This window comes from Lissotriton vulgaris, chromosome 5, assembly GCF_964263255.1.
Source record: "Lissotriton vulgaris chromosome 5, aLisVul1.2, whole genome shotgun sequence".
NCBI classification, from domain to species: domain Eukaryota; kingdom Metazoa; phylum Chordata; class Amphibia; order Caudata; family Salamandridae; genus Lissotriton; species Lissotriton vulgaris.
This window is the reverse complement of record NC_141693.1, coordinates 62,007,626-62,031,571: the sequence shown is the minus strand read 5'-3', so window position 1 is coordinate 62,031,571 and position 23,946 is coordinate 62,007,626. Positions and strand designations below refer to the sequence as shown.

At 47.4% G+C, this 23,946-nt stretch overlaps 1 protein-coding gene across 1 annotated transcript in view; it reads left to right on the top strand.

Annotated features, from left to right (window-relative positions):
• The window catches only part of LOC147710168 (E3 ubiquitin-protein ligase TRIM11-like), a 95,102-nt gene that overhangs the window by 51,639 nt on the left and 19,517 nt on the right, over positions 1-23,946 (top strand). The window contains exon 4 of the mRNA XM_086920859.1: positions 1,847-1,869. Coding sequence (XP_086776985.1) covers positions 1,847-1,869 — 23 coding nt within the window. The remainder of the gene's footprint in view (positions 1-1,846; positions 1,870-23,946) is intronic.

The window sequence follows — 23,946 nt, the reverse complement described above, 5'->3', positions numbered from 1 at the left end:
ACTCATTCAGAGGCATTCCAAATTGCTGGTAATCGTGCACGGGACGACCACTACTGTGATCTTGTCTGACGTGGTCCCTTTTACAACACAAATAATAGTATCTCGGGAGCTTTTCTTTGATCAAAAGTGGGTCTTATTACAGAAAAGGTTGAAGACCCCAGCAATAGACAATACACAGATGTGGGGAGCAGTGCCTTCAAAGATGGTAGAATTTCAGAGAAACATGTAAATAGAAACAATATATTCTTTTTATATATCAAAAATTCAATGTTTACTAGAAAGATGTTTTTCCTTGACACATTCTGAATCCTATTGAACGTAAAACACCATTTACATTATTGATGGTCATGAATTACTATAGTAGTCCTATGTTCAGCTCTCCCTAAAAGCTCTGATGTCACAGAGTATTTCATCACAAATGCTGGTCCTCTGAGAGTGGTCATCAAGGTGTAGTCAATTGCTGTGAATCAATAAACCACTAATGCTCTCTGTCATCCCTCTGAGGGTGACAGAGAGCACACAGGTTTCACAGTTGTTGAATATTGATCTGAAAGTGCTTCACAGTTATTTCTTTAATAGTTTATATTCTCTCTCAGAGTTATTTTGTATTTCTGATGAGGACACTTTCCATTCGCCAGCTGTGAACCTGGCGTCACCCTCTAAACAGTGCGTTTGAGTCCTTATACTGACATGAATTTAGCCACGTCGCATGTGGGTCATAGACAACTTGTCATAAAAAGTCCAATATTCCAAATCCTTTGCTCATACCTGGTTCTTCTTTAAACGTTAATAGAGGGTCTCCCATCTCAGCCCCTTCAATCCACCAGCTCACCCCATTCTGGGATGAATGAATCCAGTAACTGGTGGGAGCTTCACACAAGCAGATCCTTCAAAAGTCCATAACAGCACAAGAGGGGTGTGACAGGTCTTTGTTCTTCCTGGGCAGCTGTGATCTCATTTCCTAGATGACTTCACCTACATGCACTCCTCTAGTACCCCTTCTGCCCGTACCTCCTCCTCCTGCGGGGCATTCTTCTAGTACCCCTTCTTCTTGTGCCTCCTCCTGCAGGGCACTCTTCTAGTACCCCTTCCTTGTACCTCCTCCTTCAGGGCACTCTTCTAGCCCCCCCCTTCTGGCTGTACCTCCTCCTGCGGGGCACTCTTCTACCCCTTCTGCTCTTAACTTCTCCTTCATGGCACTCTTTTAGTAATGCTTCTGTTCGTTCCTTACTCTTCTGAAGAACACTCTTCTAGTATCCCTGCTGTTCGTACTTCCTCCTGCACCAGGATCTACAACAAGGACTTCTGGCAGGTTGTTCACTGTTAATGTGATAAAAAAGTGGCAGAAAACGAAAGTGGAGCACAACTCTCATAGAGGGTGAGCTGCCTCTGTCTCCTTGGCACTGATTTTACTCATTCTGAAGCTAGGGGTTGCAGAAGCAGTGCCAGGGGTCACAAGGGGCAATCCAGGAGTCGCAGCTGCAAACCCTGGCAAGCCCTAAATGATGCCCATGCATGTGACCCTGTTGAGAACATGATACAATGTGTCAAGTGACTCCATTCAGAATATCAGAATGTGCTGTGTTTTGTGACTCCATTCAGAATGACACTGTGCTGTGTCATTACCATTCAGAATATCAGTTTCTGCTGTGTCATTTGACTTCATTCAGAATGTCACATTCTCTGCTTTGGCATGCGATGTCACAGAATGTGCCGTGTCATGTGACCCCAGCCACTGTTTTCTAATTGTAGATAGATCAAAGTGTTTCACTTCTAAAAATACTGCCATAACTTTAACATCTTCTCTGGAAACTGATTTCACTTTGATTGTTTCTCTGTTTTGCAGGATGTCAGAAGCACCCTAAGCAGGTAAGGTTGGTTTATCCTCCTCTCAGTGTGTAAGGAGCAAGTCTCGCTACTGCAGTGTGTAAATGCCACTACTAAGCTCACACAAAGTGCTAGGAATCTTTGAGGTAAATACCTTTGATTCCTCTGAAAACTCCCTTGTATCATTAGGACATGCTCTTAAATGTTCCTAAATCCCTGTGAGTCATCAGAAAACTCCTTTCAGTCTTGAAATAATTGCTACAGAATGAGCTGCTGTCCTCACAAAACATATTTGTATCTATAAAACTTAACTAAAGTCCTCAGAAGAGTTCCCTGAACAGACAGAAAACGAAGGCACATTCAGGAAACTTTCCCTCCGGTTTTCCTCAATTCTGAGTTGTGCAAAAACTCATTCAAAGTTTCCTAACTACGACAGAAGCAGCTTGTAAGAAGCAAGATGGCGGCCGCGTAGTGGTGGCCGTTTGCAGTGAGAGGGCGAGGGCATGAGTAAAACCGTGTAAAACTGGAATACCTGTAAATATTAGTAATTTTATAAACCAGTGACCGGGAAAGCCAAATGCCAAATGATTAATGCCTGTACCTGGCGTGTGCTCTGGGTGAAGATATCGAGATCGGCGATAGTGGTTGGAACGCCATTCACCTCTTGCTGGAGGATCCATTTGAGGAGGAGGAGCACAGTGAGTGGCCTGGAAGAGAGACTACCGAAGAGAAGCCGGCAGAGTCTGCGGAGCTCGCGGAATTCGTGGAGTTCGTGAAACAAGACAGGAGAGATGCCTCCAAAAGCGGGAGCAAAAGCTGCAGTGGCAGCGCGGAAGAAACCCGAGATGGAGGAGGTGACACCCGACGAGGAGGAGATGTCCCGGGGGTCACAGATGTCCATGGAGGAGCTCGCGAAAAAGAGCAAACCGAGTACGGCCAAGACCCGCCAGAACACTGCCTCCATTGCAGAATTATTCGCAAAAAGCGGTAAGGAGAAGGGCACGAAAACTGCGCTGGAGCCGGATGTGTGGGGCCCAGACACTGCGCGTGGGACTGCAGGCATAAAGCAGGTAGAGATTGCTGGTGCAGGCGCCCCACAAACCCCCCGCAAGGAAGGCTATCAAAGGGGGCCATGAATCTCACCCAACATTGGAGGTTCCCAAGAAAAATCGGAAACAATTAGATCAGGCTACACAAGGGAATCTGGCTGGTGTGGGTGAGACAGCGCATACCAGTATCCAGACCACCCAGGTAACAATAAAGGTCCCACAGGTCCAACGGTTCCCCGGGGGGCCTTTGATAGACACAAACAATGGCAATGAAGCTAGTGACTTGTTAATAATGGATAATTTAGACCTTCCAGACACAGGAAGTGTTAAGAGTATCCAGGACTCTGAGAAAGAGAAGGACCCCAGTGAGTGCTTCTTCTCCGTATCTGAAGGTGCGGAGTGGTCTGTAGAGGATGAGGAGCATAGCTCTTACCTGGAGGACAGCAATTTAGAGTCAGAAAGTGACCCGGAACAAGAGCTTGTAGCAACCGCAGTTGAATCTAATGTAGGGCTAAAAGTTCAGGAGCTGCCACACCGTGATCTGAGTTGGGATCATTCCTCCGCAATGCTGTTACAGGGTAGCCCTATTTTGGAAGCTTCTCATCCCCCAATCCTGGAGGTGATTCACCAGGCAATTTTAGCACACAGAGAGGAAGCTCGCCAGGATAGCCGTAAAGCCCAAGCGGCAATGACAAAAAGGCAGACTGTGGTGAGAGAACTCCCTAAAGCCTGTGCTAACGTGGGGGATAGAGTCTCTAACCTTGAGGAGAGGGTAGTCTCGACCGAAACGGAAGTAGCCACAGCCACCAGTAAAGTCGAGTCCCAAGGCGCTCAAGTTATTGATATACAGTGGAAATTAGAGGATATGGAGAACCGGCTCCGACTGAACAATCTCAGGATCCTGGGAATTCCTGAGGGTGTGGAAGGGGCTGACGTAAGAGGCTATGTCATCAAATTATTTCAGTCTGCATTTTCCGAACTGTCAAGTTGGAATTGGTCTGGGGAGATACAGAGGGCGCATCGCACACCCTTGAAAATAAGACGCACTGCAAAGGAGGGGTATAAACCAAAGGCGATTTTGATTTTTTTGGGCAATTTTATTCTGAGGCAAGCCATAGCTGATAAAGCGAGACCTGATGCGAAGAGGGCAAGCGAAGGGACTTCGTTTTTCGTACGCCCAGACTTTTGCCATTCGACGGTCGAAAGGCGCTGGAGACTAAGACAATTGATAAGGCTCTTTCAAGAGAAAAAGTTGCAAGCATATTTGATAAACCCAGCGCAGTTGAAAATAATCAACGAAGGCCGGACACAATATTTCTCCTCGGAAATAAAGGCACAAGAGTATCTGGACTCGCTGGGCACGCAATGATTGAGTTTTCTCTATTTACTCTGTGTTCTGAGAATCAGGCTAGAGAAGTAAGGTACAACGGGTTATAGACGGGTTGCAGAGGGAAGGCTTGGTGCAATAGGCTTAATAGGTGTCACGGCTGCTGCTATATGTATATTTTTTTCTGTCTTATAAGTTAGCCCTTGCTGTTTTCACTGCAAATTCATCACATGCTCAGACGTGTTCTTAGCGCTTCACGATGGGGGGTGGGGGGTTTAGGGGGGAGGAGGGGGCGTCCGGGAGGGATGGGGGGCAGGGCAGAGGGTGAGGGGGTGCAAGGGAGAAAATTCTAAATAATAGAGATTCTGTTACTATACAGTTTTGATTTGCTATATGTTTGGGTTTGTTAAAGGTGTAGTGGAGACTCAGATACAAATGTTACAAAAGCAACAAGGGACCTAGGTGGAAAATGTAAGCGCCAAAATGATGAATATTAGAATCTGCACGATTAACATCGGGGGGTTGAACGACTGGAGGAAACGTCAAAAGCTTGCTCATTTTGTTAAACTAAATGGAATTGATGCATTATGTCTCCAGGAGACACATCTGCCTTGGGCAAAAAGGAATTTGATGGAAATAAGAGGCTTTGATATAGTAGCTTGCTCATCACAAACCTCTTCAGTAAGGGGAGTTGCAATTCTGGCTAGATCATTCTTGGGGAGGGGCTAAACGGTGTAAAGCTGACTGCCAAGGAAGATGGGCAATAGTTGAATTAAGCACGGGATACACACTATGTGTGATATACGGCTCCAATCAGGATGACCCTGACATTTTTGATGCTTTAGAAGTGGACTTAGCAGGCTGGCCTACCCCAATTATAGTCTGTGGGGATTTTAATATTTCTGCTGACTGGATTAATCAGGCGTCATACACAGGACGTAAACCCAGAGTATTTCGGGCACTCACTGCTCTTATATGCTCACATGGCTTGAAAGATGTTTGGGGGTACAAGGAGCCAGCCAATCCTGGTTTTACATATTTTTCAAATCCCTTTAAAAAATATACAAAATTGGACTATTTCTTTATTTCTGCTTCAGAATTAGGGAAGGTTAAGATTAAGAAACTACCGAAAGTAATATCGGATCATAATCCGTTGATATTGTTCTTTGAGGTGGGAACTATAGAAAGGGTTAAATCTAGTTGGACGGATGTTAGATTTGTAGATCATCTTAAGAAGTGAACTGTGGAGTTCTTTAATGCTAACCGCTACAGCACATCAAGGAACGGAGTGTGGGATGCATTTACAACCGCCCTAAGAGCGGAGACCATAAGCTGCTCTGCAAGATTTAGGAGGGAGGGTGATAGACTCATGAGTTTACTAACAGAAGCAGAAGAACAGCATGTGCGAGATAATGTAGGTGGAGGGGATTGTGTTGAGAGCCAACAGAATTTGGCAATTATAAAAGCAGAGCTTCAGAAATTAGTAACACAAAAAGCAATTAGCGATTACCAAACCTCTAGGGCAAAACTTTATGAAACTGGGGAACAAGCGGGGAGAGCACTGGCACTAAAAGTTATACAGGAGAAGACTAAGAATGTGATCTCTAGTATAAAGGAGGGGGGACGGGCTATACGGATCCGAAGGATATTCTAGGAGTGTTCAAAAACGTTTATCAATTACTGTATAACGAAGAAAGGGAAATTAGCAGTAGCTGTGAGGGGCCCCGGGATAGGGGCCCCGCTCTAGCTGAACAGGAGAGAATAGAATTGGATAAAGAACTGTCGATGAGCGAGATAAGAGCGGCGCTTCAGGACCTAGCGGTAGGAAAAGCTGCTGGCCCCGATGGTATTCCTTTGGAGGTCTATAAGAGTATCGAAATGTAGATTGCCCCTATGTTAATGGATCTTTTTAATGGGATTTTATATTCAGGCAATTCACCAGATTCATGGAAGGAACAAATATAATCGTGTTTCACAAGAAGGGGAAACCAAAGGAAGACCCGGGGTCATACCGCCCAATCTCGCTCATAAATGCCGATACAAAGTTATATTCAAAGGTTTGGGCCAGGAGATTGGGGAGGATTATTGGGGGTCTCGTCTCTCCGTGGCAGCATGGGCTTGTTCCTGGGCGAGGTACCACCGATCACACCAGGTGAGCTATAGCGCTGTTTGACACCCATGCTGTCTCGGGGGGTGGGGGGGAGCTATGGCCATGATCCTCCTCGATGCTGAAGAAGCCTTTGAACGCATGGTATGGAAACATCTATGGGGCATATTGGCTGGCAGAGGTTTTGGCTCACAGGCTTTGAGAGCCCTTAAGGCAATGTATAATGTATCAAGACCCAACAGCTCGAGTACAAGTAATGGGGGAGTGCTCGGATGAAATCATAATTAGGAGGGGGACTCGCCAAGGGTGTCCCTGCTCCCCGATTCTTTTTTCATTATGTATTGATCCCCTGATTCAGAAGATTCTTGGTTGCGCGCAGATCAGCCCAGTAATGCTTAACGGCTATGAAAATAAATTATTGGCGTATGCCGATGATTTGACAGTCATTACCCCTGATCCCGATCAAGCGCTACCGGTATTGGTGCAATTAGCAAAGGAATTTGGCACTCTGTCTGGGTACTTATTGAACGAAGGAAAGACGCAAATAATTTGTACCAAAGATATGAGCAAGACAGATGCCAGATTTGTTGATTCAGCGGTATACCTGGGGGTGAAAGTGAATGCCTCTGTTGATAAGATTATTGGAGACAACTATGTGCCCCTTATGAGGAATATAGAGGCCGACCTGAAAATAATTGATGTATTGCATTTAACCCTGATAGGTAGGGTAAATGTTTTAAAAATGTCCATGTTTCCAAAGGTATTATACCTCTCCAGAGCTATTCCTCTCTTTGTAGAAGAGAAACTGATGAAAAAATTGGAATAAATATTTATTAGGTTTATATGGCAGTATGGAAAGATCAGGCGCTCCACTAAATATATGTCATTGCCCCCAGAAAAAGGAGGATTAGCTATGCCGAATCTTAGGCTTTACCATTGGACATGCCTGTTGACCCAAAAGACCCTTCTTTTTCAACCGGAGGCGATCTCTGATAATATTGATGAAGACAATATGTTTCCACCCTCTATTTTTGAGCTGTTATTGGGGAGAAAAGCTTTAGGCTTATTAATGTCTGAAGTAGATTGCCGTTATTATAAAAGAACACAGTATAAGGTGGTCGAAGGGGCCTGGCAGGTCTGGAATGCGGCTCAATAGATGTTGAATATTCTTAAGATAAATTCTTACCTCCATCTGTGGAACTCTAGTCTTCTTCCTCAACTGCACTTAGATAGGAATAGCCTGATTTGGAGGGAGAAGGGAGTAATAACCTTAGGCGACATTATGACAGGGGAATCTCTTTTGGGGTTTGAAAGTATTCAGCAGAAGTACGGTATCCCCTCTAACCAATGGTTTTTGTATGCCCAGATAGTTAGAACGTTGGCGACAGTAAGACCTCGGATTTCTTTGTGAAAGAGTAATACACTGATTGAGTACCTGTCAAAGGGGGGAAAGGGATTAAAAACGTATATAGCTTTCTGGTATCTGGGATACAGGATGATATGGAAAAACAGCATTACAAGACTTTGTTTAGTCTATATTATAGCCCAGCAAAGCTGTTTGCTTGGGGGGCAAGGGGGGACGATAAGTGCCCCAGATGCAATCAGGGCCCGGCGGATTTGGCGCATTTGTTCCATCTGTGTGATAAGTTAGTCCCAATACGTAGGGAAATCATGAAATTTTAGGAGGGAGTATTAGCCGTAAAAATCAATTTAACCCTAACCCTGATGGTATTAGGTACGGATAACAAGTTGGGACTGGCAAAAGATGTAGAAGCTCTGGTTTTTATTTCAGTTGCGGTACTTAGGATTCTTATCTCGGCTGGATGGAAGGATACTGCAGCTCCATCTTTTCAAATGTGGCTGGCCCGATTGTTGGGAATACATAATATAGAAGCATGCTTGTATGAATATAAGGGCAAAAAAAACAAGAATTGGGGAGGAATATTTGGGCACCAATTAAAAGGTGGAGAGATTTAAGAATCCAAAAATCGTAGGAAAGTGATATTGTTGTCTATTCAATATGGTTTTTTATTCCCTTTTAATTAATGTTTGTGGGTATTCTATTGATATTTACAATGTATTAATCAGATTTAAACTAAAGAAATGATGTAACACCTGTGTTATCCTTTAACAATGGCATTTAGACTTTTATAATCCATGAACATCTGTGAAGTTGATCAATAATGATGGTGTGATTGTTTACAATGAATTGTAGTTATATATATATTTTTTGTACCAGAAAACTCTCAATAAATATAATAATAAAAATAAATAAATAAAAGTTTCCTAACTATGATGCCAATCTTCAAAGCATTCCCTTCTGTGTTTCCAAACGTCATTGAAATGTAGTTAAAGCCATGTTCAGGCCTCATTCTTTAGTAAATTCCCTCCAATTAGAAGAGGTCTCGTCCATTTCTCATAAACTTCACTGGAAGCCTCGGATCTCCTCCTCGTCCTAAGAAACCTCTCTCCAGTCTGCAGTGACCTCCCTCTAGTCCGTAGCATCCTCTTGACTCTTCAGAAGCCTCATTTCAACCCTCAAACCTCTGGCCAGGTCACTGACCACTCATTCCAGGCACCACATCCTTCTCCAAGTCCTCAGAGACTTCCTTGTGTGTCTTCTGAAGCCTCATTTCAATCATCCTTTTCTTTTAAGATCTTTATTTATCATTTTTTGTAGCAAAACAGATTTAAACAATAAACATCAGCGGCTCAGCGTCCTGTCGTATATCATTGAAAACATGGGGTGTGGTTCGGGGGCATCAGATCATTGTAATTTTTCATTTCTGAAAAAAAGATAAAGAGACATTTGTTTACAACTATTGCACTGCGGTCACACTATTGGCGAGGGTGTCAGTCAGCACACGTCTCTGCTCCTGTGGGCAATGGGGGAAGGGGCTGACTCCAGCCCTCTCAGCCACCTTCCCTCACCTGCAGAGACTGCTCCCACATCTTAATTTCCTGTGGAGTGTCTCCATTCCTGAGGGATCCTTCCACGGGCCTCATGTCAATCCTTAAACCTGTAAATTAGTTTCCAAGCCTTCACCAAGAGGTGACACTCACGTGTGCTGCTTGTTTACTGGCTGGTCTTGTTAATTCATCATTCACAGAGCTTAACAAGACATTGTACTTCTCAATGATGTATTCTGTTGTGTAGCTAACAATGCAGTCTCCTCAAAGCCTGTACTTATACACGCCTTCTGGATCACTTAACTAAATAAATAAAGATGGTGGTGGACCACATAAAATATTTGCTCATGTTTCCAATACTGAGGTTCTGGTCAGTTTCACGAGGGATGTGCGGCCTTGGCAGTTTGTCTGTTTTGGCCCAAAAAGGTGCAAGGTAAGGAAGTTCAAGCGGCGTGTGACAAATAAACTGGCTCGTAGGTGCAGGGGGAGGTCGTTTCAGGTCTTGGCTGCCAAGTGGGAGAACGAGCGGCCGCCCCTGTTAGTCTGACGGATGCGACAGGCGGCAGCGAGGGATCCAGATCTGAGTGTCCTGATGGGCTGGTGAAAGGTCATGCGTTGGTTGAGGAACTCAGGCCCTTCATTGTGTGATGCCTTGTATGACTTGTATTGTACTGGGATCTCTTCATGACTGGGGGCCAGTGGAGTTTCCTGAGGTGAGGGGTTATGTGCGTCCGTCTGGGGAGGTTGAGGATGAGCCTGGCCGCTGTGTTCTGGATCGTCTGGAGTTTCCTCATGAGTTGGACTGTTATTTAGAGCTACAATAACGTATAGTGAGTTATAAATTAAACAAATGCAGTGCTCTGTAAGAGTCCTTCCAGTTCTGACACATTGGGCTTATGAACAGATGAATCCAGAATAAACAAGAACAACCAAAACATTGACCTGCCCGTAGTAGCTTATCTCTCCATCTTCGGGCATGTTTGCGTAATGTTTCCTTGCTGCTGTGTTACTCAATGTCCCCTTTGCGTAGTGTCCACGCTTATTCACATTCTTAAGTAGTCTGCATACACCCATGGAATATCATGCCCCTTAGCGGTATGTATGGTTCGCTACATCTATTCGCCCATGTCTCGACCAGGCGAATCCTCCGGGTCACCGCCCTCTATCTGTTGCAGCTCATTTAAGAGGTTTTCCCAACATGTGCTATGGGTTTTCGACGCAGTCCTAAAGTTTCTTCATGCTTGATGGAGATGCTTTCTGCCTTGGCCCATGCGAACAATGAGTGACGTCATGCCTGAAGATGTGGTGGGTCCGCCGCTTTCCACCGTCTAGTTAGGAGCCTTTTAGCTACTATTATCCCCAAGTCTAGGAACCAAGACACTACTTTGGTGTTAGGCCTTCTCCTGAATTGATACAGGAGGTATACGGACCATTCAAAAGGTTGTGCTCCACCTGTAAATGTGTGTAATATCCTGGTTATTGTGTTCCAGTACACTCCTATTCGGGGGCAGCTCCATAACGTGTACTAGTTCAGCTCCTGGGGGGTGTTGTGTTTGTTTCTTGGGGTTGGTAGGATTCGTCAGGGCGACTTCCATCAGCGCTTGCTGTGATCCAGTTTGTGAAGTTGTCCACTGCTTATTCTGCGTCCAGGTGGAGGTGGGTAGGTGGAAGTTGAGGAGGTTGATCCAGCGTTGTTCTGATGCTTTGGACTAGCTGCGAAATGTTTTGTTGGTCGTGGAGGTGAAGGTGTTGAGGGGCTCTGAGACGAGGAAGTGGGCGCAGTGGTGGTTAGTCCAGGTGAGCTCTTCAGTGTGGGCGTAGTTCACTCCGTTGCTGGCTGTAAAGATAGGGTCAAGCGTGTCTCCTGCGATGTGAGTGATGTCGGTGACTAATTGCTCGAGTTTGAGGTTGGCCATACTTTCTAGGATGTCAGCCGTGCTGGTATCATCAGTGTTTTCAAGGTGAAAGTTGAGGTCCCTTAGGAAGATGGTTTCACCTCAATGGTGATATGAGCGATGAAGTCGGAGATTGGGTTGCAGAAGGGAGGGCGGTGTCCCGGAGGTCTGTAGGAGAGGGTGTCTCCGAATGTGGTTTTGCTGTTCGTTTGGAGTTGGAAGTTGAGGTGCTCCATGAAGGGGGTGGAGTTGTCTGTGGTGGTTGCACATTTCAGAGTCTCTTTGTGCATTATGGCTGTGCCGCTGCCGTTTCTATTGGTCCGGTCTGTGTGCGTGATCTTGCATCCGTCTGGTATGGCTGTGGCAATACTGGGTGCTGATGCGGAGTTCAGCCAGGTCTCTGTGATGAAGACTGTGTCTGGGGTGGTGATGATTTTCCATATTTCTATGGCGTCTTTTCCAAGAGAGCGGCCGTTGTTCAGCAGGCAGTTGATCTCTCTGAATGGGTTGGCCACGGCCCTGCTGTTATGTTATGTTAGGTGAAATGAAATTTGTAGAGCGCGCTGACACCATAAGTTTCCTGGCGCTGAAGGGTGTAGAGATTGTAAAGAGGTAGGCTAGCTGGTCAGAGTGAAGAGTCTAGTTTTTAGGAGTTTCCTAAAATTCAGAAGGGAGCAGCTGGTTTTGAATGACAAGGGAAGGGGGTTCCACAGTTTGGGGACCAGATGGGCGAACCGTCGGCCACCACACTTTTTGAGTTTTATGGTCGGGGGGACCAGTAGGTGAAGGTGAGCTGACCGGAGATTGCGCACTGGGCGGTGCTCCACAATCAGGTTTTTAAGGAAAGCAGGGCTGGGGCAATAGAGAGCTTTGAACGCCAGACAGCCGATCTTGAAGGCTGCCCTGTTCAATCTGCATCCAATGTAGTTTACGCAGCAGAGGTTTAGCAGATTGCCACTTTGGGGTTTTAAGAATGAGTCTAGCAGCCTGATTTTGTACAATTTGAAGACGACGAAGCAGTGATTGTGGAAGTCCATGGTACAAAGAGTTCGAGAAGTCGAGGCGGGATAGCACCAAGGAGATCACAACCTGTACCAGTGCTGCATGTTGAGTGTGAGTGACTTGTTGTGGCTGATGAACGTGGTGTCTGTTGTTTCTCTTGTGATGCAGATAAATCGCCAATTCCGGTAGGAGAAAGGGATGTTGATGGTCCGGGGGAGGCCTGGGCGCAGCAGTTGTTTTGGCATCCGGGGTCCAGGGCTCTGAGGGCCAGATGTATCAATATAGTTATTTGCGATTCCCTAATTGTGTATCACAAGGATTCGCAATTAGGGAACCAGAAAATGCAATGTATGAAGGTGTATAGTACACCTTTTGCGATTCCTAGGGGGTCGCAAATGGCCTACCTCATGAATATTAATGAGGTAGGTCGCAATTTGCGACCCCCTAGGAATCGCAAAAATCATGGGGATGTTAGCCTGCTGAGATCAGCAGACCACCATGTCCATGTTTGCTTTTAAATAAAGCAATCTTTTTTTTTGTAAAGCATCGCGTTTTCCTTAAAGGAAAACAAGATGCTTTACAAAAGGAAAAATGATAAGATTTCTTTTGCTTTTTAAAGAGTAGGTTCTTAAAAATGGTTTTACAAACATTCACAAAGGGGAAGGGATCCCTTGGGGACCCCTTCCCATTTGCGAATGGGTTACCACCTGCTTGAAGTAGGTGGTAACATGCGAATGTTTTGCCACCGCAAATGCGGTCACATAACATTCATACATACCTATGCGATTCAGTTTTAGGAAGGGACAACCTAAACACACCCCTTCCTCATACCGAATCGCAAACCCATTTTGCGATTCAGTAACAGGTTACCGAATCGCAAAATTTGGTTTGCTGCATCTGAAAAGCAGTTTTTGTGTTCGCAAACGGGCAGATCCGCAGAATCTGTCCCTTAGTGAATGCAAAAATGCTTCATACATCTGCCCCAAAGTTCGTCTGCTGTGAAGCTCAAGCTGTCCATGGTGGGTGGAGACCTAGTGCAGAGTGAGGTCCATGCACGGCATACCCACTTTGCGCTTCTTCTGCATTGGTGTGCTGTGGTCTGCATGCCAGAGGACTGGGTTACTGGAAAGAGGGTGCCAATGGTGCCCATAAGGGGAGACCGCAGGCACAACGGGGAGCGAGGCGGGAGGCAAGGCGTAGGGAGCGGTAGGCCTCCAGGCAGCGGAAGGGAAGTCCCAGCAGAGCCGGGCAAGGGATTGGTGGGGGCAGGCAGGGACAGAGGGAAGACGAAGAAGCTAAACTGCAAGGTCAAGTACAGCTGGTCCAGGCTACCAGGGTCAAGAGGGGTGCAGCTGGGCAGTAAATACTGGGAGTCCAGTGCAGGTTGGGCTGAGGGGAGAGTGTCGGGCACGGTGTCATGGGGGACAAGGCCACGGAGCACTGTAACTGAAACTGTGGGCGTAAAAGGGGTGGCCCAGCCTCCTTCTGTTTCTGATGGGCATGGACGGGCTCACCCTTTGCCTGGGTTTTGCCTGGGCACCACCTTCACAACTCCCGCGAGGCGGGAGCCGCAGAAGGAATTAATATGCTGCTGGAGGTGTGAAAATGTGCCAGGCCCAACTCCCGGAGGCTGCTGGGAACTTTAGTTCCCTGAGGGTTATGGCGGCGCTGGCTCTGGTTCCCGAATGGAGCTGGGAGAGTCGTGAGGCAGGAGCCCGGGGCCTGGAGAAGCGGGTGAGGGAGCGGCAGAGACTGCAGTGCCCCATCCTTGGTCTGTTGAAACACTATCTACCCTCTATGACCATTGCTTGACATCAGTCTTTGTAAGTGCCCGAGTTAGATCCATAAAGGCTGTCAAGTTCTTTGTGAACTTACCACGGTATGTCATCATGCCTAGGAAACGTCTTACTCCTGTCATGAAAGTTGGTGTGAGTGCAGATTTCTTGTCTTTGACTTTGCTGGGATTCGGAGTCACCATTTCCGCTGAAAATCTCTGTTCCAGGAAACTGATGTGTTTCTTTAGAAAGTCACACTTGCAGGGTTTAGCCTGAGGCCGTTGAAGGCACTATAGGACTTTTCGGGGGCAATAATGACTGTCACATTGTGTGCCTACACCAAGTTGTCATCACAGAGGTTAATTATTCTAGTCAATCCGTATAGAACTTCTTGGATGGTGTTCTCAAAAACATCAGCGACACTGGAGATTTCGAAGTTTAATCTTGTGTATAGTCTCAGACCCAGGTGTGTGGAATGGAATGGAATGGAATGGAAATAGATTTATAGAGCGCGATTGCTGCCCGGGGGCGTCCAAGCGCTGGGAGGTAAGAATTGAAGGGACCGGTAAAGTGACACATTATAGCTCGGAGACTTTGGAAAGTCGTGATATATCAAAAAAGTGGGGTCGAGCATCAGCAGGTGATACCCTGACTTAAGATCTGTTTTGGAGAACAAGCTAGCTCCTTTGATCTCATTTATTAGTCCATCCTTTGTTGGCGTGATATGTTGTTGTCTTTGGCATGCCTGATTTAGGAGGTGCATGGCCACACACAGCCACACGTCTCCTGGCTGTTTGGGCGTCCGGGTGACAACAGTTGTGGAAACCCAGGGAGTGGACCCATAATCTCACTCGATGATGTCAGCCTCTTCCAGCCTTCATACCTCCTCTTCCACTTTTGCCTGAAGACGAATCGCCCCTCAGTGATGTCAATAGATTGATCGATCTGCAGATGTACAGTCTTTCCTTTCAAACACCCAAGGCCATGAAACAGGCTGTTGCTTTCCAGGAGAAGATTGTCCAGCTCAGCAGTGGAGGCAAAGTGGATCAGCTGAAGACTTGTGGCTGCCTGGCAGCTTAGGAGCATTCCTGCACTCTTTGGTAATGAGCACCTTTGTCCTGACTGCTTGATCTCATGAGTGAGTTCCACTTTGAAGACTCCTGTTAAGGGTAGTGGGTTTGGATGTCATTTGGAATACATTTATATCTCCATTGGTTTTAGTGTTGTCTCTTTCTTCCTCTCCTCCAAAACACTGGTGCCTGTGAAATACATTTCTATTCTGTCCAGCCACACCTTCCATTTAGGTGCTGTGAAGAGAATGCCCAAGAGATCATGAATGGACAGATGGAAGGCATCTTGGGTGGTCTGGATGTGTGCACGCAGAGTGGAGCAGGCGGGTAGTCAGAGTCACACCTCGAGGCTGGTGCCTAAGGTGGCGATACTGCAGAGAGGACACGTCTGCCGCAGCCAGGTGTGATGACCTGTGCTGCAGTGATGTAAATGTGTTTGTATTTATATAGCGCCTTCTACCCAGAGGTCTTGTAGCGCTGTATTCATACCGCTGTGGAACCCTTCCTGGCTGTCCTGTGAGATGTCCACTCCTGGGCACCCCCATGGTGAAGCCAGGCATCCAAGCGCTGCTGGGGCTGTTGTGGAGATTAAGCAAGCTATTGCCCAGAGTCACAGACCGGGACCCATGATTAGAATAGGCACCGAGGCGAGAATTATCAGGTCCGGGGAGATTGAGTCCAAGAGCCGCCGAGGCGGGAATTGAACCCTGGTCCCGGGCCAGACCTCTGCATCAGGGTCTGCCGCTCTAACCATTGAGCCACGCTTCTCCACAAGGCAGTTAGTTAGGGTTCATACCCTGTGATAACTTGCACGCCTCCTGAAGGGCATTTAATAATACCTGTGATGGTGGAGATTGAGTATGACGGGTGCCTGCATGTCATTTTTTTTAAAAAGCATCCACAATCAAAATGTCCCTTGTTGCCAAATAGATGGGGATGCTTTAGTCCCCAAGGGGCAGAAAGAATGTTGGGGTCACTTTTCAAGGGGAGGCTAGGCATGATGTGTGGGGGGTTGGGCAGGCCACTCCCACACATTGTAGCAATACAAAAGCTCCCAGGTGTCTAGTGGGCTTTCTGCCCCTCCCACTAGAGCTGATTGGGTTAAAGACTTCTCATCTGCTCCCTGGGTTGGACAGAAAGACTATTACAGTTCATTTGCGAGGTTGGGTTAGGCCCAATGCCAAGGTCGGCAGATCCCACCCATTTCTCCCCCAAACAATCATCCCTGGTATCTACACCGGTGACCCCCCCTTCCAGCAGGTAAATGAAAGAAGAAAAAAATGAGAATAAACCGTGGTTTATTATTATTTTATTTTGTGTCCGGGCGGCTGGGAGGTGGGGCCAGGGGGATAACAGGCACCCGCAGCGAGTGGTATGACCTGTTATCAGTGCGCATGAGAGTTTGATCGGCCGACTCAGTCATGCCAAACCATCAAGCGCACTTTGCATGTTCTCCACGCAGGCTGCATTACAGCCTAGGTCAAGAACATGCCCACGCACCCAGTCCCTGGCTGAGCGCCGAACCACGGCAGCCAGACCAATCACAACTCTTCACTGCAGCATTGTGATTGGCTCAGGGGAGCCTGGTTGCTTCCTGACTTCTGGCCGAGGAGGGACGTCATTACGAGGAGGGACGACTAGAAGAGACGTGGTGGAAAGAAGGTAGATACTACCCTGCTCCGTGCCAGCCCCACTGGGTGTATAGTGGGTAAAAACCACCAATATGCCCCCACGGGAGTAGAAAGACTTTTGGGCCTATGGGTAGGGGGGTGCATTACCCATTGCCAGAGGGGAGCGCTCCCCCCTCCAAATATAATCCCGAGTGGTCTAATGGGCTTTCTGCTGTCTGCTGGGGGAACAGCGGACGAAAAAACCTCATATCTACGACCGACCAGTGGGTACAGGCTAGGCCCAGTGCCTCAGAGGGCAGCTCGAAACCATTTTGCCAAGAGGCCAAAGACCAAACGCCGCTTGTGGGGCCACCTCCGTAATGGGAGGACTGCATGATGCTGCAAGGTATCAGGGTGGTGATCCAGGGGATAAAGTCCTCACTGGAAACACTTATGGACTTGGTCACGAATGAGATATCCGTAATGAGGGCGGATCTGCGGAACATGATCTCACGAGTGAAGGAAATAGAAGACCCCTCCACCTCTCTCGACCTAGACACTAAGACCCTTAAAAGCCAAGTTCACGATCTATGAAAGGCTAATGCCCCAATGGAGGCCTGACTGAAGGACTTTGAACGTAGATTGCTACACAACAACATACTCATACTGGGGGTTCCGGCGCACGCAGGGGGGCCTGCAGTAGACCTCTTTGTTTAGGATCTGGTGACCAAGGAGCTACAGTCTCGAGGCCTGTCTAAATACTTTTTGGTGCAATGGTCCCACCCATTCCGGGGGGGGGGGGGGGCAGCCCCATGACCTATCATAGCCTGAATTTTTTACTTCAGAGACCGGAACATGATATTACAAACTACCCGCAGAGCACCCCCAGAGACTTGTGATAATGTACAGATAAAATGTTTTCAGGACTCTACACTCAAAGTTCAGAGACAACACCGCAACTTTCTCGAAGTCCAAAAAGCGGTGAGGGACAAGGCAATTAAGTGTGCACTGCTCTTCCCTGCTAAATTACGAGTGGAAGCAGAGGGAAAACCATGGTTTTTCACATCCCCTGAAGAGGCCTGGGAGTGGTTGGATGGTTGGAGAACTGTCAGCAAGCAGGGGGCTACGAAGCGGCTTGGATGACGATGATGCCGTTCAGGAGATTCATCAGGACAACAGACCCGGGTAAACACATCAGGCGGAAACAAGGGAGCCTCCTGAACACGATCCATGAACAGAACGCAAAGAGCTGTTTTGGGCTATTTTCGCACTAAGAGACATCTCACACGGCGACATGGAACTGTGTATGGCACAGGCCAGGATTGAAGCACAGACTACTGAGATATGGGTGGCAGCGAACCTATGTAGTTGGCTGAAATATATAGATGCAATGGGATGATAGACGAAAATTCTATTTAAAAGTGTTGCACTACTGTGGGGTTTAGTTGTGCTCTTTGGTAACAGTTATAGGAGAGGCCGGGGGTGCAGTTCGTTGGGTAGTCCACGGTTCCTGTACTTGTTTCATGTTGTGGTGGGGTGATGGGCACTCTGCAGAGTTTGGTGGCAGGCAGTTTTGAGTTTGCTGTGCAGGGAGCCGGGATGGAGGGTTTCAACATTTGGGGCTGAAGGTAGGGAAGGGAATGGGTTGTGTTGAATTTAATGTTCTTTCTCTTGACGATGTGCTCCACACATATTGTAACATAGAGACTACACTTTATCTATATACAGACAGGCCCGGCCCGCATGGCTACCGACAACACTAGGCCCCTGGAATGACGATGCGAGCAGTCTCTGATATCTGCATCCTATCCTGGAATGTGAAAGGATTGGGAGACAGTATCAAGCGGGGTAGTGCTACAATATGTTAAACATTTACAACAAGGGGTGGTGAGGGACAGAGTCTCTGAATTAAGCAGAAAGCTCTCACCCAGTCAAGAGATCAGGGCTAGATCCAACACCGTTTTTTAGCTCACTGCACCATCCCAGTTTCAGAACCTGGCTGTATGCAAATTAGTCTGTTCCTGTCCCAGTGCATGATGGGAACAGGGCAAACCAAACTACAAAAGCCAATTCTTACACTGGGAAGGAAACAAGCTCCCGGGGACCGGTTTCTGGCATTACAGCCGTCTTCGGCCCGGTTTGCTTGAATCCTGATGGTGCAATGAGCAAGGGTCTCACTGCTCCATCAGGATTCAAGCAAGCCGGGCCGAAGAGGCTGAAATGCCAGAAACCGGTCCCCGGTAGCTTGTCTCCTTTCTGGTAAAGAATTGGCTTGGTAGTTTAGTCTGCCCTGTTCCCATGATGCACTGGGCCAGGGACAGACTGATTTGCATATAGCCAGGTTCTGAGCTGGGATGGGGCAGTGAGATAAATAACGGTGATGGATCAAGCCCTGATCTTTGGACTGGGTAAGAGTGGTCTGCTCAATTCAGACACTCTGTTCATCACCACCCCCTTTTGTAAATCGATTTTGGCCACTATAGGTGTGGCAGGGTATACTCAGACATGAGTCCCTTTCTCACTGCTCCATCAGGATTCAAGCAAGCCGGGCCGAAGAGGCTGAAATGCCAGAAACCGGTCCCCGGTAGCTTGTCTCCTTTCTGGTAAAGAATTGGCTTGGTAGTTTAGTCTGCCCTGTTCCCATGATGCACTGGGCCAGGGACAGACTGATTTGCATATAGCCAGGTTCTGAGCTGGGATGGGGCAGTGAGATAAATAACGGTGATGGATCAAGCCCTGATCTTTGGACTGGGTAAGAGTGGTCTGCTCAATTCAGACACTCTGTTCATCACCACCCCCTTTTGTAAATCGATTTTGGCCACTATAGGTGTGGCAGGGTATACTCAGACATGAGTCCCTTTCTCACTGCTCCATCAGGATTCAAGCAAGCCGGGCCGAAGAGGCTGAAATGCCAGAAACCGGTCCCCGGTAGCTTGTCTCCTTTCTGGTAAAGAATTGGCTTGGTAGTTTAGTCTGCCCTGTTCCCATGATGCACTGGGCCAGGGACAGACTGATTTGCATATAGCCAGGTTCTGAGCTGGGATGGGGCAGTGAGATAAATAACGGTGATGGATCAAGCCCTGATCTTTGGACTGGGTAAGAGTGGTCTGCTCAATTCAGACACTCTGTTCATCACCACCCCCTTTTGTAAATCGATTTTGGCCACTATAGGTGTGGCAGGGTATACTCAGACATGAGTCCCTTTCTCACTGCTCCATCAGGATTCAAGCAAGCCGGGCCGAAGAGGCTGAAATGCCAGAAACCGGTCCCCGGTAGCTTGTCTCCTTTCTGGTAAAGAATTGGCTTGGTAGTTTAGTCTGCCCTGTTCCCATGATGCACTGGGCCAGGGACAGACTGATTTGCATATAGCCAGGTTCTGAGCTGGGATGGGGCAGTGAGATAAATAACGGTGATGGATCAAGCCCTGATCTTTGGACTGGGTAAGAGTGGTCTGCTCAATTCAGACACTCTGTTCATCACCACCCCCTTTTGTAAATCGATTTTGGCCACTATAGGTGTGGCAGGGTATACTCAGACATGAGTCCCTTTCTCACTGCTCCATCAGGATTCAAGCAAGCCGGGCCGAAGAGGCTGAAATGCCAGAAACCGGTCCCCGGTAGCTTGTCTCCTTTCTGGTAAAGAATTGGCTTGGTAGTTTAGTCTGCCCTGTTCCCATGATGCACTGGGCCAGGGACAGACTGATTTGCATATAGCCAGGTTCTGAGCTGGGATGGGGCAGTGAGATAAATAACGGTGATGGATCAAGCCCTGATCTTTGGACTGGGTAAGAGTGGTCTGCTCAATTCAGACACTCTGTTCATCACCACCCCCTTTTGTAAATCGATTTTGGCCACTATAGGTGTGGCAGGGTATACTCAGACATGAGTCCCTTTCTCACTGCTCCATCAGGATTCAAGCAAGCCGGGCCGAAGAGGCTGAAATGCCAGAAACCGGTCCCCGGTAGCTTGTCTCCTTTCTGGTAAAGAATTGGCTTGGTAGTTTAGTCTGCCCTGTTCCCATGATGCACTGGGCCAGGGACAGACTGATTTGCATATAGCCAGGTTCTGAGCTGGGATGGGGCAGTGAGATAAATAACGGTGATGGATCAAGCCCTGATCTTTGGACTGGGTAAGAGTGGTCTGCTCAATTCAGACACTCTGTTCATCACCACCCCCTTTTGTAAATCGATTTTGGCCACTATAGGTGTGGCAGGGTATACTCAGACATGAGTCCCTTTCTCACTGCTCCATCAGGATTCAAGCAAGCCGGGCCGAAGAGGCTGAAAGGCCAGAAACCGGTCCCCGGTAGCTTGTCTCCTTTCTGGTAAAGAATTGGCTTGGTAGTTTAGTCTGCCCTGTTCCCATGATGCACTGGGCCAGGGACAGACTGATTTGCATATAGCCAGGTTCTGAGCTGGGATGGGGCAGTGAGATAAATAACGGTGATGGATCAAGCCCTGATCTTTGGACTGGGTAAGAGTGGTCTGCTCAATTCAGACACTCTGTTCATCACCACCCCCTTTTGTAAATCGATTTTGGCCACTATAGGTGTGGCAGGGTATACTCAGACATGAGTCCCTTTCTCACTGCTCCATCAGGATTCAAGCAAGCCGGGCCGAAGAGGCTGAAATGCCAGAAACCGGTCCCCGGTAGCTTGTCTCCTTTCTGGTAAAGAATTGGCTTGGTAGTTTAGTCTGCCCTGTTCCCATGATGCACTGGGCCAGGGACAGACTGATTTGCATATAGCCAGGTTCTGAGCTGGGATGGGGCAGTGAGATAAATAACGGTGATGGATCAAGCCCTGATCTTTGGACTGGGTAAGAGTGGTCTGCTCAATTCAGACACTCTGTTCATCACCACCCCCTTTTGTAAATCGATTTTGGCCACTATAGGTGTGGCAGGGTATACTCAGACATGAGTCCCTTTCTCACTGCTCCATCAGGATTCAAGCAAGCCGGGCCGAAGAGGCTGAAATGCCAGAAACCGGTCCCCGGTAGCTTGTCTCCTTTCTGGTAAAGAATTGGCTTGGTAGTTTAGTCTGCCCTGTTCCCATGATGCACTGGGCCAGGGACAGACTGATTTGCATATAGCCAGGTTCTGAGCTGGGATGGGGCAGTGAGATAAATAACGGTGATGGATCAAGCCCTGATCTTTGGACTGGGTAAGAGTGGTCTGCTCAATTCAGACACTCTGTTCATCACCACCCCCTTTTGTAAAACAATATGTTAAACGGCATTCACCTGATGGTGGTCCTCCTACAGGAGATGCATCTGATGGGAAACACTTGCAAAGCCCTAAGCGGCAGGGGTCACAAGTTGGAGATACATGCAGGTTTGACAACAAGCTCTAGAGCAGTAGGCATTCTATTAAAAAATAATTGCAGTTGACAATGAATCAATCCCCTACAACCCCCTACATAGATGCACAGCCCTCTCTGGGATATGGGAGGGGGAACCAATAAATATCCTATCAGTGTATAACCATCTGGCCTCACACAGCAGCACTCTTTTGGACCTGGGTGAACTCCTATTAGGGGGTGACTTTAATATGACCATGCGTGATTCACTTGACTGTCGACCCCCACGCCACGTGAGCACTTCCCACACACATTTGATGGACTTCTTTACAGCAATGGGGTTGGTAGATGTATGGAAAACATACAATCCCATCACTCAGAATTGTACATTTCCCTCGGGGGCTCATGGGCGTCTCTCCTGTATTTCCATCCTACTCACTTTGGCCCACCACGTCTCGTGATTCCGAGAGATGCACCATTTGGTTAGGGGGATATCTGACCGCTCCCCCATTTGGGCTATATATATGGCATTGCTAAATGGAGCAAACACAAGGAGATGATGGACGGATCGCTGAAACATTTCAGACACTCACCCCCAGTCCCAGATCTGGGCTGAATCCATCATCATTCTTTAGCTCACTTCGCCACCTCGGTTCAGACCCAGCTATATGCAAAGCTGTCTTCACCCTGTGCCTCATGGGAACAGTCCAGCCCGAATTGCCAAGCCAGGTTTTCCCTGAACCGGAAACAAGCATCCTGGGACCGGTTTCTGGATAACACTTTCATCAGCCAGGCTAGCTTGAATCCATGGTAAGTGAGCTAGGGACCCACGTCTGGGCATACCTTTCCAACTTAGGGCAAACAAAGCAAACACAAGGAGATGAAGTAACAGTGCCTCGAGGTCACAGCGTATAGTGACGTGAACTCTCCTCTCTCCAGAGGTAGTATGCTGCGCTAATCCCATTAAAAGTTCCTGAACAGGGAAGACGGGGTTTACAGTTGCAGGGATTGTGTGTTTATTGATCCAAGGTTCTAGAGCAACGATGAAGAGGTTTAAAGATGTAGGTATTGCCTGCTACCCCCCCCCCCCCCAAGGTTCTAGAGCAGAGATGATGGTGATTACACTTGCAGGGATTATGTGCCTCTCTCCCTCTGTAGTGAGGGTATGTGGGCAGAGAACTGTCGGCAGAGATCTCTGGACAGAGATCTCCCAAAGTACTGGAGCTTTTAAGCATTCATCATTGCTGATAACAAAATGTCCATTACCCACTGTGTGCAGCGTAACAACCTGAGAAGGATGAAAGGGTGAGTTTGCCTTGCTGGATTTCACAGATATGTCTTACAGGTCAGACAGATGTTGGCAGTGAGCACTTACCTCACTGAGCCCTCTTGTAAACTTGAGGATATATTTTTAGAGGGGTTTGTCCTCTAAAGTTCTAGATCAGTGATGATGGAGTTTGCAGTAACAGAGGTTGTGTGATAATCCTTCCAAGGTAGTAGAGGAATGGCTTACATATTCTTGTACTTAAATCACCATCCAGCTAAGTGAGCTGTTAGCCAAGACGCCTCCACCCAGAGCGTCCAGCGATCGTGCAAGCTGAATATTTCTTATAGTTTTGCCCTTTTGTAGGAAGGAGAACTGCCAATTTCTCAGCAAGATAGAGGTGTAATCATAGGATGTTACGATTTACTTTTCCATATCACAAAGGGGCGCCATCTTTTCTCTTCTGAGGCCAACTTGCAGATCTTAGCCTTTCTGATACCTTTGGCTGGTCGGGAGTAATCCATTTCTTACAGATTTCCTTTCCTGCTAAAAATATCAGACAAAATATACATGTGTATATATATAAATATCCAAGTTTAACTCATCCCAGTAAGGCTACAGGTCCATTTCAAATAGGATAAGGCAGGGGCGTACCTATGTTTTTCAGCCAATAAGTTCTTGAAACATCTGAGGTACATTCCCCCGGAAGAAGGCCAATAACGGCAATCCACAAACATGCCATTCATATACTGTCCGCTTCTGTGTCACTGTACTTCTTAGATTTTGATGGTTCCAACATGGTCTTTCCTAACTAA